General features: G+C 37.5%; 1 protein-coding gene across 6 annotated transcripts in view; it reads right to left on the bottom strand.

Annotated features, from left to right (window-relative positions):
• CD3H18orf25 (chromosome D3 C18orf25 homolog) overlaps positions 1–15,571 on the bottom strand; it is an 84,798-nt gene that overhangs the window by 36,425 nt on the left and 32,802 nt on the right. For all 6 annotated transcript variants that reach the window (XM_042911483.1, XM_042911484.1, XM_042911486.1 and 3 more), the window contains exon 2: positions 10,012–10,796. In XM_042911483.1, the coding sequence (XP_042767417.1) occupies positions 10,012–10,726 (715 nt within the window). In that variant the 5' untranslated portion in view covers positions 10,727–10,796. The remainder of the gene's footprint in view (positions 1–10,011; positions 10,797–15,571) is intronic.

Here is a 15,571-nt window from a genome sequence, read left to right as displayed (position 1 = left end):
CAATTTCACTGAATGATGTCTGTCAGGTTTACTGCCTCAGGCAGTGAGCTTTAAGTTAATGCTCAAGATAAAAATTCATCTATGTAGCAATGAAAAGTCCTCATGCAAGCAATCAAACTCTGTTCTTATCTGCTTTCTCTACAATATCTTGCATAGTAGGTACAGAGTATATATATATCCTCAAAAATTAATTCATTCTTCCTACATACAAATGTTACTGAAAGTTGTAATTCATTAAAGACTAGCAACAAATGCATTCATTAAATGACATACGGAAGAATGACATAAAAATGTTCATGCAGTGCATTCATCATTTATGATCTTCAGAGTGGGATTAATTACATGATTCCCTCCTTTGGAATCAGAAGAGAGTCAACAATGTTTGGGGAGAATAAATGTTAAGAGATTCTCAAAGAATTCACTACTTACCTATCTGGATTCACTAACATTCCCTATCTTATATCTTATTTATGTTTTTGGCATGAAAAAAGCATAAAGATGAGGATCACTCCTATTATCATATAAATGTGGTTCTATGTTCCAACCATATGTAATGAAACACAAGCTAAAATTATCCAACTCTGCTGTTTTGAATATCTATTTTTTTTTAAAGGAACTGTTTACTATTGTACTTTTTAAAACACCATCAAAAGAAACTTACAATAGCCAAAAGCATATTCCTTCTTACACAATCCAAAAAGCAGATAGTTAACACAATTGATTTCTGTGATAGATTCAAAGCTTGTTCTGTAATATTCCCATTTTTGGTCAAGTTAACTGGAAAATGTTATGTCTTTGGGAATTCTACTGTACTGTCAGCATTTCAACAAGTTGCACAAGAACCAAAGGGCTGCTGTGATAGTTCTTGGAAATCAGGCATCTGCATGGCCCAGACTGGGTGAGAAGGGTAATTCTTTGGATGACTAGTTGCATTTTAAGTTCCCTGGGTTCGACAGCTGCTTGTTCTCTTCACCAGTGTCAAGGTGAGTTAGCTCTTCCATCCACACGCAAAATTTCTCCTCTGTCTGCCTCTGCATCTTGGAAAAACAGCCCATGGTCTCTTCTAGGACGCTGCCTATGCAATTCCTATCATACACAGCATCCCTGTCAAATAATCCTGGAATTTCCCTGGGCGCTCCTTCAGTTCCCCCATTATGACTGAAGTCAGCTTTAAAGACATTGAGGCCATTTGATAAAACATCATTGATTCAGAAAATGTATTTTTATTAAGACAAGCTTATTCAGGAAAATGACTTGAGCATTACTAAGAAGAGCCATAAAAGCACTGATAAGCAGCACTTAAGTTAACTAAAGTAAAGTAATTCTGAGAAAAATTAAGTAACACTACCATTTTTCACAGCTTCAATATTATTTGCCCAGTAAAACTTGTATTCTGTTACTATACAACTAATCATTAATCTGTTAACAGTGGTTTTCAACCTTTGCTGCACATAAAAACCTGTAGTGGTTTAACAAATACCAAAACCTAGGGCTCCCAGGCATTGAAGGTTTGTTTTATTTTGTTTTAAGCTCTCCATGTGATTTTATTGTGTACAACCTCAGTTGAGAACCACTGTATCCTTGAGTATTTGCACGGTCTAGACTTCAAAATTCTGAAAGCTATTTTCACAGCTGACCCCTAATAAATCAGTATACAATTAATTCTCAACTGACTGATTCTTATCAAATGTTCCTACATGATGTTAAAAAATATTCCTTATAGAAAACCATGCAAAGGATATACACAATCCATGTATATACCTCTGGGTCAGCTTTGTTACAAACCCTGGTCTATGCAAGGTGCTAAATTTATGCCTTTAAAAAACAAAACAACAAAAAAAAAAAGGTTCTGTGTTTAAGTTTAGGATATGCTACAAATCATATCCTCCCCTCTTAAAAACACATTAATGTCTCTGAGTTGTACTGCAGTAAAGAAACCTATTTCCACATGGTCCAGCACTTTTCCAAATGTGTGAAGAGTCTACAGCTATTAATATCCAGTAAGAAGTCATTTCATGGTATTCCAGTTTAGGATATGCAGTTTTACATAGTTTTATCCTTGAACTAAGTAAGGTTATCTTTGGTCTGGACTGGATCCCATAGAATTTGGGTTCCCAATAAAACTAATTATGCTGATGGGGCGCCCGGGTGGCTCAGTTGGTCGGGCATCTGACTTCGGCTCAGGTCATGATCTCACAGTCCATGAGTTCCAGCCCCACGTCAAGTTCTGTGCTGACAGCTCAGAGCCTGAAGCCTGCTTCGGATTCTGTGTCTCTCTCTCTCTCTCCCCTTCCCCCCTCACACTCTGTCTCTGAAAAATGAATAAACCTTAAAAAAAAAAAATTAAAACTAATTATGCTGAACTCTTCATTTCTTTAGGGAGCTACTAAAAATGTTACCTCTTCAAAAAATAAGTAAATAAAAAATAAAAATGTTACCTCTTCAGACCACTCGTGACTACTGTACTATCTAAAATAGCTTTTTGACCCCATTCCTAGTCAATCTTTAACTCTTATATCCTGCTTTATTATTTGTAGTGTATATTCTGACAGCATATGATGAATTCACTTATTATCTGTCTGCTCAAAAAAGATGAAGTTTCATGAGAGCAGAGACTTTTCATTCACTACTGCACTCACATGCTGCAAAGCAGGTGCTCATATATTTGCTGAATAAATGAATGATGGAATCAATCAACCTTGGCCTTATACCATCTACTTATAGCAAGAAGTCTTACAAAGAACAGCCCTATGAAATGCTCTATAGTATTTACTCCAGGGTGTTTCTGAAAATATGGTTCACTTTATGTCATAGTGGCTTTTTATGAAGATGCAAAAGAAAAATTTCCCAGGTCTCAGTATCAAGAATAGCAGTGTTTCTCCTAGAAAATGAGAACTATTTAATCAGCTTTGCCACCTCTTCACAATGCCTAAAAGGCTATGGGAAAATTTCTGGCCCATACTTAGCAAATAAAAACCTCATGTAGTTTATTATTCTCTAAGTTCATATTATTCCTTTTCCCCTGACTACTCCATCCCTTGTCCTCACATTTTAAAAAAATCTTGTTTACACAAAAACATCCTCAAGAGGAACATACCTTTCCCCAAAATTTGTATTTGGCTTATAGAAACACTAAATGGAATTTATTTAATTTTTTTTTAAACATTTATTTATTTTTGAGACAGAGAGAGACAGAGCATGAACAGGGGAGGGGCAGAGAGAGAGGGAGACACAGAATCTGAAACAGGCTCCAGGCTCTGAGCGGTCAGCACAGAGCCCGACACAGGGCTCGAACTCACAGACCGTGAGATCATGACCTGAGCCGAAGTCAGACGCTTAACCGACCAAGCCACCCAGGTGCCCCTAACTGGAATTTAAAGAATATGAAACTTTCTTTAAGCAGTTTATCCATTATAAATGCTGGGGGAGTTTAAATATATAGGACAGGAAATTAAGATGGCTACTTGGATCTGTTTCAGATTCTGGCACTTAGTTTTCAACAAACACTGAAAAATGGGTATTTAAAAGCTAAATTCAGAACATGGTGTAAGATTGCTTATGCTAGGGACAGTGACATAAGTTGTGGCCTTGTAGAGATGACTATCAGCAATAAACACTGGTAAATAAGACATTTTAAAGTCTTAAAATCAAGGACCAATTAATTATACATTTGTCAAGACCCACAGAATGTACAACACCAAGAGTGAACCCTGATGTAACTATGGACTCTAAGTGATAATGATGTCAATGTAGGTTCATCACTACCTCTGGCAGGGGATGCTGAAAAGGAGGAGTCTGTACGTATGTGGGGGCAGGGAATATAGGGTAAATCTCTGTACCTTCTTAGTTTTACTGTCAACCTAAAACTGCTCTAAAAAATAAAGTCTATTTAAAAAAAAACAGGGACCATATTATAACTTTAAACACACGTATGTCCTTTTATTAATACTAAGATATATCCTATTTTGAGAAAAAGACTTACTGAAAGCAAAGCTTATGTTTTTGCATATACAAAGTTAATATAGGCACTCAACTTTAAGGAGTTAGGAAAAGCAGGTGGAAAATAATACCTTAGTGCTTTAACATGAGATTACCAAAGGATACCCACCAGTAAGACTTCAAAGCTGCCAAATTTAAGATCACATTATCCAAACACTGTACCGAGAAACAATGCATGCTTTTAAAACAATCACTTAAATGGAATAAAAGAAAAAAGTGCTTCTACTTGTTAAATTAATACAGAACTGTGCTATAGATTTTATAACTAATAGGATTTTTAAAAACTAGAGTCCACTGTTCAGAACTTGATACCCATTAACAATAACGCAACTCAATTGAGACAGATAACCAGTTTCACAATGACTTTTAACTATGTAGGAGACTTAACATCACCACTTAACTGAGTAGCTCTCAGCCCTGGCTGTTCACTGTAATCATCTAGGGAGCTTTAAAAATGCAAGGTCTCAGGGCACCTGGGTGGCTCAGTCGGTTGAGCATCCAACTCTTGATTTCAGCTCAGGTCAGGATCCCAGGATTGTGGGATCGACCCCCATGTCGGGCTCCATTCTGAGCATGGAGCCTGCTTAGGAGTCTTTTTCTCTCTCTCCCTCTGCCCCTCTCCCCAGTGCTTGCTCGCTCGTGTGCTCAAATTTAAAAAAAAAAAAAAAAAAAATGCAGGGCACCTGAGTGGTTCAGTCAGTTAAGTGTCTGACTTTGGCTCAGGGCATGATCTCAGGGTTCATGAGTTCAAGCCCTGCATCAGGCTCTGTGCTGACAGCTCGGAGCCTGGAACCTGCTTTAGATTCTGTGTCTCCCTCGCTCATGTGCTCTCTCTCTCTCTCTCTCTCAAAAGAAAATAAACATTAAAAAAAAATTTTTTTTAATGTGCTATCACATATATACATAAAATCTAAAATAACCAAACTCATGAAGTAGATTGTGGCTGAATAGGGAGATGGGTGAAGGTGATCAAAGGGTATAAACTTCCAATTAGAAGATGAATAAATTCTGAGGATGTAAAGTACAGCATGGTGACCACAGTTAACAATGCTGTATTGTATATTTGAAAGTTGCTAAGACAGCAGATCTTAAAAGTTCTCAACATACATATTATAACTACGTGAAATAACAGAAGTGTTAACTAAGCTTACTGTACTAATTATTTTGCAATTTATACATACACCAAAGCATCACATTCTACATCTTAAACTTACATGATGTTGTATGTCAACTGTATCTCAAAAAAGCTGGGAAAAAGTGCTGATGCCTTGGGTAAGACCCAGAGATTCTGATTTAATTGGTCTGGAGTGGGGCCTGGGCATCATTAGTTTTAAATGCTCCCAAGTGAGTCTAACATATTGTTAGGTTGAAAACTGCATGGATTTTACCTGCACTGATTGCATTTACTAAGCTGAAAATAGGCAGTTTTCACCTGATTGCTACATCTCGGTATTTTGTTATCAGTGTATTTACTGAGTGCCCAAAATAGCTACCAAAATACAGTAAGATTACAAGAGGCTTAAAATGGGAAAGTGGGGCTTTTACCCACTTAATATGCAATCTAGGAAAAAGGTTATGGGACTGCTTATGTGGGTTTGGGGTCATCTCCGTGAATTCCCAATGCTTAAATCAATATAAACAATTTTCCAAGTAATTCAATCCCCAATAGGCTAAGAACCCTCACAAATCAACAAGAAAAACAAATGTGGCAGGAGGAAAAGGTGCAAAGAACATGAACAGAACGTCTGCTGAAATAACAAATGACCAAACAGAATTTTTCAGCCTCACTAGTGATCAAAGAAATGCAAATTAACACTAAGATACAATTCTTCCATCAAATCAGCAAGACTTTTTAAAATATATTCAACAGAAAGAATATAATGCAACGAATACACAAACTCCTGAACGCAATAAACAATATATTTTAAAAAGCAGTTTGGCAATTATGTGTCAAGAGCCTTTAAGTATTCATACCCTTCCCTAATAGCAAAATAAAAACAGTCCAAAGGACCAATAATGGGGAATTTATTTTATGGTTAGCTAAATAATTCAAAATCCATACATTGTAGGGAGAATATTATATTTTGTTAAAAAGTTCAAAACCCAACTTTAAGAGAGAAAGGAAGATGGACATATACATATTGTGATAGTTTTGTTACATATCATGGGAAGGCAACATACTCAAATGTTAACAAAAGTAGAATTGTGACTTTAATCTTCTACTTCACATTTTTTCTATTTTCAAAATTTTCTACAAGGCATTTACTACTTAAAAAAAAAAATTCTTTTTCATTTCCAAGCATGAGTTAATTGATCAAGCCTAAGTCTAAGTCTTTACCTCAGAAAAACTGTGAGCTAAGATGATAGTGTATCATGATGCATTTCAGTGCATAAATGTGTATGGTGAGTAAGGGGTACTGAGATCCTGGCTTCACTGGGGCTGAGCCTGGCCACATGGACTGAGAATTCAGGTGATCTTAGCCAGTTGTCCTCAACAGCCCTCCTCCTCCCCCGACATTCTCCAAAATAGATCAATTAGATTTTCTAAATGCAAACCTGCCAAGACAACTGACCCTTACCTACGAAGGCAGATACTATTTTGGTACCTCAGTCTGAAAAGGCATTTATATGGTAGACTATTAAACCACACAAAAGCAGATCATTATAGCCAAGACAAGATGAAGCCACCCTGAGGTTTAGTCTATGCTAAATATTTATCAAAAATAAGTTACTAGAAAAATTTTTCCTTGCTGTCCACGTACACTGATGGACACAAGTTAGTCTGTTCAGAGAACTAATTTCTTGAACTTAATGAAGTCTGATGTCCATTATTCATATTCACTAAAATCAAAATTCCCTGCAAGAGCATACTTTACAGAACTAGTCTCAACTTAGAGTGATTTTACAGAGAAGTGACATTCTGTCCCATCCCCTTCCCCCATCACCAGAAGAAATAATGCTCTCACCATAAAACTGCAAAGAGTGATCAAGAGTACAAAAAGGTCATCTATAAAGATAAATGAGACATTTGATTAAAAGCCTCAAATACTCAAGACTACCATGAAGCATTTTCACATTAATATTCACTACAAATACTCTATTTTTGCTCATCTCTAAGTTCCTCACATGCAAGAACTGCCCGAATTATCTTGATATGGTATCTACAAACAGATTCTTAAAACAGCAATATGGGGGCGCCTGGGTGGCTCAGTCGGTTAAGCGTCCGACTTCGGCTTAGGTCATGATCTTGCGGTCCGTGAGTTCAAGCCCCGCGTCGGGCTCTGTGCTGACTGCTCAGAGCCTGGAGCCTGTTTCAGATTCTGTGTCTCCCTCTCTCTCTGACCCTTCCCCGTTCATGCTCTGTCTCAAAAATAAATAAATGTTAAAAAAAAAAAAAAAAATTTAAAAAAAGAAAAAAGAAAAAAAAACAGCAATATGTTCTCAAAGACTTCAAGGAGAGAATGACTTAGTGTGGATGCTACGCTGCCTGTCAGTTAACTAAAAACCAAAAATCCTCATAAACCTCTGTTTCCAAATATCAAACTCAATTACTAAGCATGATCAGACACTGTACAAGTCTGCATCGTTATCTTCACTCTTTAAAAGAAAATGCATTAATTGTAAATTATTTGGCATGAGAACATTTAGCATAATTCCTTCAATATTTATGCTGCTAACAAAGCTTATAAATGAAGCATTTTCTGAATTACTAAATCAGTTGTACCTTGATGAAAAAGTATAACAAGAATCTCAGTTTCTACTTTTCCTCCGGATTTTCATTCTGTGTAAACAGCTTATTCAAATTTCAAAATCTAAGAGATTCCATCAGGTACATCCAGTTTAAGTTCACCTGAATGTCCATGTTGCTGCCCTCAAGTCAGTTCATAATTTATCCTATCTTTATAATTTATATAACTCTTCAACAACTGCCCTAGCTATAAGGTTGAGTATATCCCCTTCCTGAAGTCATAATGTGACTCAGGAAATTGAGGGGTACATTATTATTACATTACAAATGCACACTGTCACAATTTTTTAGGGGTAGCAATATAGACAGTTGAAATGAACTTCCTAATATTTAAACTTAGGCTGTTCCCTCTTTTGCGCTTTGCATACCCACGTATATGAACAGTACCTCCTGAAACATGTGGTGTGCAGTGTAGGCAGTCATATACAGTGGCCCAGCACCTTACCTACCATTTGATTCTCCAGGATTACCTTAGAAAATTCCACAAACTTTCAAAAGCCACAAACTTACTAAGTGGTGTAAGCAAAAGAAATTAAATCATAGATTCAGATAATTTACTTTGGTGTTTTGGTTTGCATACACTTCAGAATAGACAAGAAACAGACTGGTGTTTTAAAGTTTTACACACTGGTGAAAGTAGTCAATTACCAAGGAAGTTTGGATAATATACACAAAGCATACCTAATCTACATAAGCCAAACAGGGGGAGTGCCCATAAAGACATTTCTCATTCCACTTCCATAACTGGATCTATTGTCAAAGAGAATTCTGTTCACCTGCCTTCTTTTCTCTTTCCATAAGGAGGTAAAATATTGGTGTGGTACCTAAAACTCTGTTCGGTGAGTGAAATTAAGCACTGTATTGAAGATTCATTATGATCTTAATTAATAGATTAGAACACAGGACATGAGAATGCAGGAATAAACAATTTTACAGGTGTTAATCAAGCTTTCTTAAACACATTATTAAATGTAAAACTGAAATATACCTAGAACCTGCTGGAGAACCACCCCAAAATCTGCTCTCTCATGCTTTCAACTGATGAACTTCAATTAAATCCCCTCCCCAGCAATTTTAACACAGAGAACTACCAAAGGAATTCAACAGATATTAAAACAGTAAGCATTTCTAATTGTTAAAAACTCATATTTAATGTACTATAAGGATGAGACTTTTATTATGAGATGAACACCTATAAAATCATTGTTACTGAGTTTATAGAAGTTTGGTTGGCTATAGGTTTAATTAACCAATATGATTTTTCTTGAAATATTCTTTGTATTATCAGCAATATGCTGTCTTCATGTGTAGAAACAAACATTCCAGAAAACTAGGAGGAAAAAACAATCACCCATAAAATTTTAAAAACCAAAACCTCCCCCTCTTTAATGTAGCAATAAACAATGCTGTCATTATCTATTAAATGCCATGTAGTTTATAAAATGTTCCTAATCATGAGTCTCTTCAATAATGAGAATTCGCCAATTAAGAACCGCTCAGACTTCGTCTTTCTTCCACCTTGAACTCTCAAGACTGCCTTTGTAGTACACAGTACCAAATATGGTAATATGGAGAAAGCAGGTATGTCAAACATGTAATAAATTACAGACGCTTACACCAATAAGAGCTAGAATAAACAGATTTCTGACAAACTTCTTAAAGCTTGGGGGATAAAGGGGGGAGTTCTGCAAAAAGCATTCTTTTCAATGCAAGTGACAACTTAGAATAGAAAAATGTGCCACAAGGATAACTATCTTATCATGCGCTGAACTGGAGGGAAACGCCTAAAACTACGGTTTTTGGAGGAACAGTTATTAGAAAACTTTAACGGAAGATAGAACGTGTTATTTCAGACACCATAAGCTCGAGTACAGTGGCTATATAATAAAGCAAGGTGCCTATTCCTGAGGAGGATTTACTTAGTAATAATGCTGATCAGTGAGTATTAAATCTAAGCAGTGCTAAAAAGGCAATGATGGGAGTTCAGGTAATGGGTTACAGGAAAGGAAATTCCATTACTTAAAAATAATCTTGTCCCTATTATTAACCATTCAAATATTTTTTTTTGCTGATGTGCAAAAGTGCACTGGAAACCTCAGAACAGGTTTTTAAACTGGCCATGTCTTGTTAATACACTGCAGTCTTCAAATTTACACAGAGCTGCAGGTCTCCTGGATTTTTTCAAGTGTCACTCATCTAACTCGGCCTGACAGCTTAGAAATGCCATCGGTTGCTCTACAGTCAGTTTAAAAAACATCCTCTACCTGGTATCTCTGCAGTGATTGTCTTGCTGCTCCCTGAAACCTCTTCATCATCATCTGATGAGCTCGTGCTTGAGTCACAAGTCAGGTCACTATCACTGGTACTACTGTCCTGCAATAGGTTATATTTCTTCCGTGCAGCAGCCTCCCTTTTCTGTCTCAGTAGCCTGATTCTCTCCTTGTGCTTTTGGCTCCGATGACCTTTAACCTTGGGGACTCGGCCATTCTGTTTATCACTGGATTGCCGGTTTTTCTTGGCAGCCATAGTAGATGTTTCACTTTCAGATCGGGACCGCCGAGATTTGCGCCCAACAGTGGCACCAGACACTCCAGAAGGGTCTCCTTCCACTGCTGTTTCTGCCTGGGAGGGCTCATTCTCTTCTGCAGAAGACAAGGTATCTGAATCAGCCAGGTGACCACTAGAGGAAGGGGAAAGCATGCAGTGATTAGAGGAGTCACTCTCATAAACTCGGCCAGTTGTTGGCTTGTCACTCTCTGTGGATGCTAACTGAGACTCAGAAGAGTCCCTTCTCAGTTCCATCAACAAGCAGGGCATTGAAGAAAGAACTGTAGAATCCACTACCCCATCTTTCTGAACTTGAGATTCCAGTTCTACAGATCCATCTTCCTCCTTAGCTGTCTCTTGTTCAGATGGTTTCGGTGGGACTTCAGACTCAATGAGTTCTTCGACTTTTCCCACTGCCTCCTCCATCTTCATTTCAGACTTTCAAGTTCAATCATGGAGCAGAGTCTAGGAAACTAGGTCAAAGATGCAACAGGAAAGCAACCTGTACAAAAACACACAAAATCAATAAACAGAAATAGTAGATTATTTAATGAACACAACATGCCTTTCTAAATGGGTAGCAAAAATTACCATCACACAGGCCTTTAAAATATATGTTTATCTGCCTGGTTAAGTCAAATTCAAAGGACTTATTAGTATTACCAAAACACTAGCATACACAATTACTAATAATGGCACGATATTAATCCTTAATTACTGAACTTGCAAGCCCAGCACAAGCATCCAAAGATTTTCAACTTTAAAACCTTATTTAAAATGGTCCAAAAAGAGAGCCTCAAAACTCTGATAGTTAAATATGTACATTCTGACTTTAACATAAAGGAAAAAGAATGCTTCAAAAAAAAATCTGGGAACGAGATTTTTCAAAAGTCTCAGAAACAAGTTAACTATACTCAATAATTTTATACTCAAATCCTCAGAGAAGAAGCTACAGTGGAGTAACATCAAATGTACACTTATGTTTAAAATTTTTTTTTAACATTTATTTATTTTTGAAAGAGACAGAGCATGAGTTGGCGGGGGGGGGGGGGGGGGGGGGGGGTGGCGTGCAAAGAGAGAGAAGGAGACACAGAATCTGAAGCAGGCTCCAGGCTCTGAGCAAGCTGTCAGCACAGAGCCTGATGCGGGGCTCGAACTCACAAATCATGAGATCATGACCTGAGCCAAAGTTGGATGCTCAACCGACTGAACCACCCAGGGGCCCCCAAATGTACACTTGTGTTTAAAAAAACCTTCAACCACATGCATTTGGCAAATGAGCACCCAAAGTAACTCTGCACCAAACCTATTTGCTATTCCTCTCAGGAAGAGTTGCTCTACAGGGGTATTAAGATGCCAGGCCTGGAATGCCTGGGTGGCTAAGTTAGCTAAGTGTCCAACTCTTGATTTCAGCTCAGGTCGTGATCTCACGGTTTGTGGAATCGAGCCCTGTGTCATGCTCCATACTGGAAGTGTGATTCTCTCTCCTTTGCATTCTCTCTCTCTCTGCCCCTCTCCCTGGATTGCACTGTCTCTCTCTCTCTCTCAAAATAAATAAATAAACTTAAAAAAAAAAATGCCAGGCCTGATGATACTGTTTCCTCATGGTCCTTCCTGTTCCCACATGCCTCTCATCAGGCTGAATGTGAGCCTAGTGTTTCAACATGCTTTATTTCATAAACAATAGCCACTAAATACAGATCAACTACTTTGTGAACCTAGTACACTCTAGTCTATGAATGACTTAAGGGGTTGAAGAGAAAACACCCTACATACATTTTCCACCTTTATATACTAACTTTAGAACCTAACATCCTTCCCCCATTGAATGTGCTACAACTCCACTTACTCATGGAGACACGGGACATAATCTTTAACCGCAAGATTTGTGACCTATACAGTGTTCATTAACTGGTGGTTTGGTTTTAAAAGGATGATGCTAAGAATGTACAAGGCAAGTAAATACCTCACTCTGTACATGTGATGTTATAGAAAGCAGTTACCATGATGTCCCACTGGTAACAGACAGACACAAATACTAAGCTACATGTACTCATCAGGAGCTGTAAGACAGCTCTGCTGCTTCACTCCATCAAGTTACTTGACAGTTCAACATATGGTAGACAGCAACTAGAAGATACTTGGAAAATCCTTTTTTTAATCTAACATGCCAAGGCTGCTTTTTCCCTTACCATAAACATGAATAATCTGTATTACTATCTTTTGTTTTTCATGGCCTTGTTCTTAGCCGCTGATAAAACAGACATTCTGATGAAGATTCCTCAACATATTCATGAAAACCAGAACATTCACGGCCACTGGAAACATTAATTTAAAACAATCTCATATGCAGCCTATTTCATAAGCATATTTGCATCATTACTAACTTTTTGAGTTAAATAAAAATGTAAGCATAAATGTTATTCCTGACACCATTCCAAAAGGAATGCAACACCTCTGAAAGCCAACAGAGGGAGTAAAAGTTAAACCAGAAAACTGCCAGTGTCATAACTAAAGCATGCTGGCAATATAACAGGAAATAAAATATTCATACATATGAAATACCCCATATATGAGGAATAAACCAAGAGTTTTCTAGCGAAATAAAAACGAGAGTTGATTCTTCTGCATAGAATGAAGTTAATATTTCTGGAATAAAAAATTTTCTTATAGCTGAAATATTTGAGAAATATACTCAAGTGAAATTAATGTCAGCCATAAAGCACAAGAATCAAAAGTCTCAAATTAATTTTTGAAAGCAGAAGGTACTGGAGCTTTTAAAGTATATAACATCAGGTTGAAAAATAAATATGGGGGCGCCTAGGTGGCTCGATCGGTTGAGTGTCCGACTTCAGCTCGGGTCATGATTTCGCTGTCTGTGAGTTCGAGCCCCGCATCGGGCTCTGTGCTGTCAGCTTGGAGCCTGCAGCCTGCTTCGGATTCTGTCTCCTTCTCTCTCTGCCCCTCCCCAACTTGTGCTCTGTCTCTCTCTGTCTCTCAAAAATAAATACATGTAAAAAAAATTTTTTTTAAATTAAATACGTTAACATGACCATAAAAATCTGGTTTCTTCAGTAGTGTGGGTAAGACAAATAAATCTAAACTGCTTTTCTTTGTAGGAAAACATAACATTATCAGTATTTTCAATATGACAAATCAATCAAATGATTATCTTTCATTTCAAGATCCTTATATCTAAGAGTTAGTTGAAATTTACAATACACCAGTCAGAATAGCTAAAAATTAACAACTCAGGCAACAACAGACGTTGGCGAGGATGCAGAAAAAGAGGATCTCTTTTGCACTGTGGTGGGAATGCAACTGGTGCAGCCACTCTGGAAAACAGTATGGAGGTTCCTCAAAAAGTTAAAAATAGAACTACCTACAACCCAGCAACTGCACTACTATGTATATATCCAAGGGATACAGGTGTGCTGTTTCGAAGGGTCACATGCACCCCAATGTTTATAGCAGGCTATTGACAATAGCCAAAGTATGGAAAGAGCCCAAATGTCCATATGTATGTGTGTGTTTATACACACACACAATGCACACACACAATGGAGTATTACACAGCAATCAAAAAGAATGAAATCTTGCCATTTGCAACGTGGATGGAACTAAAGAGCATTACGCTAAATGAAACAAGTCAGAGAAATGTATGATTTCCCTCATATGTGGAATTTAAGATACAAAACAGATGAACATAAGGGAAGGGAAGCAAAAATAATATAAAAACAGGGAGGGGGACAAAACAAGAGACTCTTAAATACAGAAAATAAACTGGGGGTTGTGGGAGGGGGGAGAGGCTAAATGAGTAAGGGGCATTAAGGAAGACACTGTTTTGGGATGAGCACTGGGTGTTATACATAGGGGATGAATCACTGGAATCTACTCCTGAAAATATGATTGCACTATATGCTAACTAACTTGAAAGAAAGAAAGAAAGAAAGAAAGAAAGAAAGAAAGAAAGAAAGAAAGGCAGGCTTTTACTGCCTAAAAAAGCAATTTTAATCACAAACACTAGCATCATTAATAGGATACCAGTTAGCTCACAGTGGTATGTCCATACGATGTGGCCATGAAGGATGAAAAGGTTCTTTAATACACTAATATAAGCAATTTTCTTTTAAAAAAAAATTTTTTTTTAACGTTTATTTATTTTGGGGACAGAGAGAGACAGAGCATGAACGGGGGAGGGGCAGAGAGCGAGGGAGACACAGAATCGGAAGCAGGCTCCAGGCTCTGAGCCATCAGCCCAGAGCCTGACGCGGGGCTCGAACTCACGGACCGCGAGATCGTGACCTGAGCCGAAGTCGGACGCTTAACCGACTGAGCCACCCAGGCACCCCAGCAATTTTCAATACATAATGTTAAATGAACAAAAAAGGTACATTATACCATTTGTGTAAACAAAGAACAAAATTATATTTATATGTGAGTTTGTCTGTAAATGTACAGAATCTCTGGGAGGATACTTAAGAAAATGGTAACACCAGCTACTCTGGCAAGGAAAGAAAGCAAATGAGGGGAACAGGAGTCAAAAGACCTTTCTACTGCACGAAGTCTTTACCTCTTGAATTTACTATCATGTACAAGTTATTATCTATTCAAAAATCCACTCTAACATAAAAGTCTACTGAAGAGTCTTCTGAAGAAAAGGGGACTTGTGCCTTTTCTGCTCATGACACCAACTACTTAACTGTTCGGGTCAAATTTAGTCCGTGAAGTGTAACAGTTGCCCCCTGCAGTGGAATTTTGTTATAATTCATAAAACACAAGGAAAAAAGTCACAGAAAGTGAAAACAGAAGTTCTGACAAAACTCCCTGCATTAGAATAAAAATGAAGTACCCTAAACACAGGGGGAAAAGATGTCATATGTATAGAAAGTAATAATCTTCCCAAAGAACCAGAGTATTTACTGCATGTTGTTTTTGGTCAGGGAAAATACATGTATTTTCCTGACAGAGGTAATCAAAAGTAGCTGGCAGCAGAAATGATAAAACTATCAAATGATAGCTGCATCTTATAAATGGGATAAAAGGCTCTCAACCACCTGATTTAACATTCAGTGAATTTACAATGATGTATTAAATAAACAACAGAGAGCATTTGTTTAGTTATTTTTATTTATTTTCCACCATGCTGTTCTAATCTCCACTCTAAAGGTGGTCCCCTTCTACCTGGATATTACAGTTAATCCCCCCTCGTCTCCCTAGAGCCCTTGTTGATTATTCTTCAGCATTCATTAACCTCTCACACTCAAATGGATTATC

Source organism: Panthera leo, chromosome D3, assembly GCF_018350215.1.
Source record: "Panthera leo isolate Ple1 chromosome D3, P.leo_Ple1_pat1.1, whole genome shotgun sequence".
In the NCBI taxonomy this organism is placed as follows: Eukaryota; Metazoa; Chordata; class Mammalia; order Carnivora; family Felidae; genus Panthera; species Panthera leo.
This window is presented reverse-complemented; position numbering and strand designations above follow the sequence as displayed.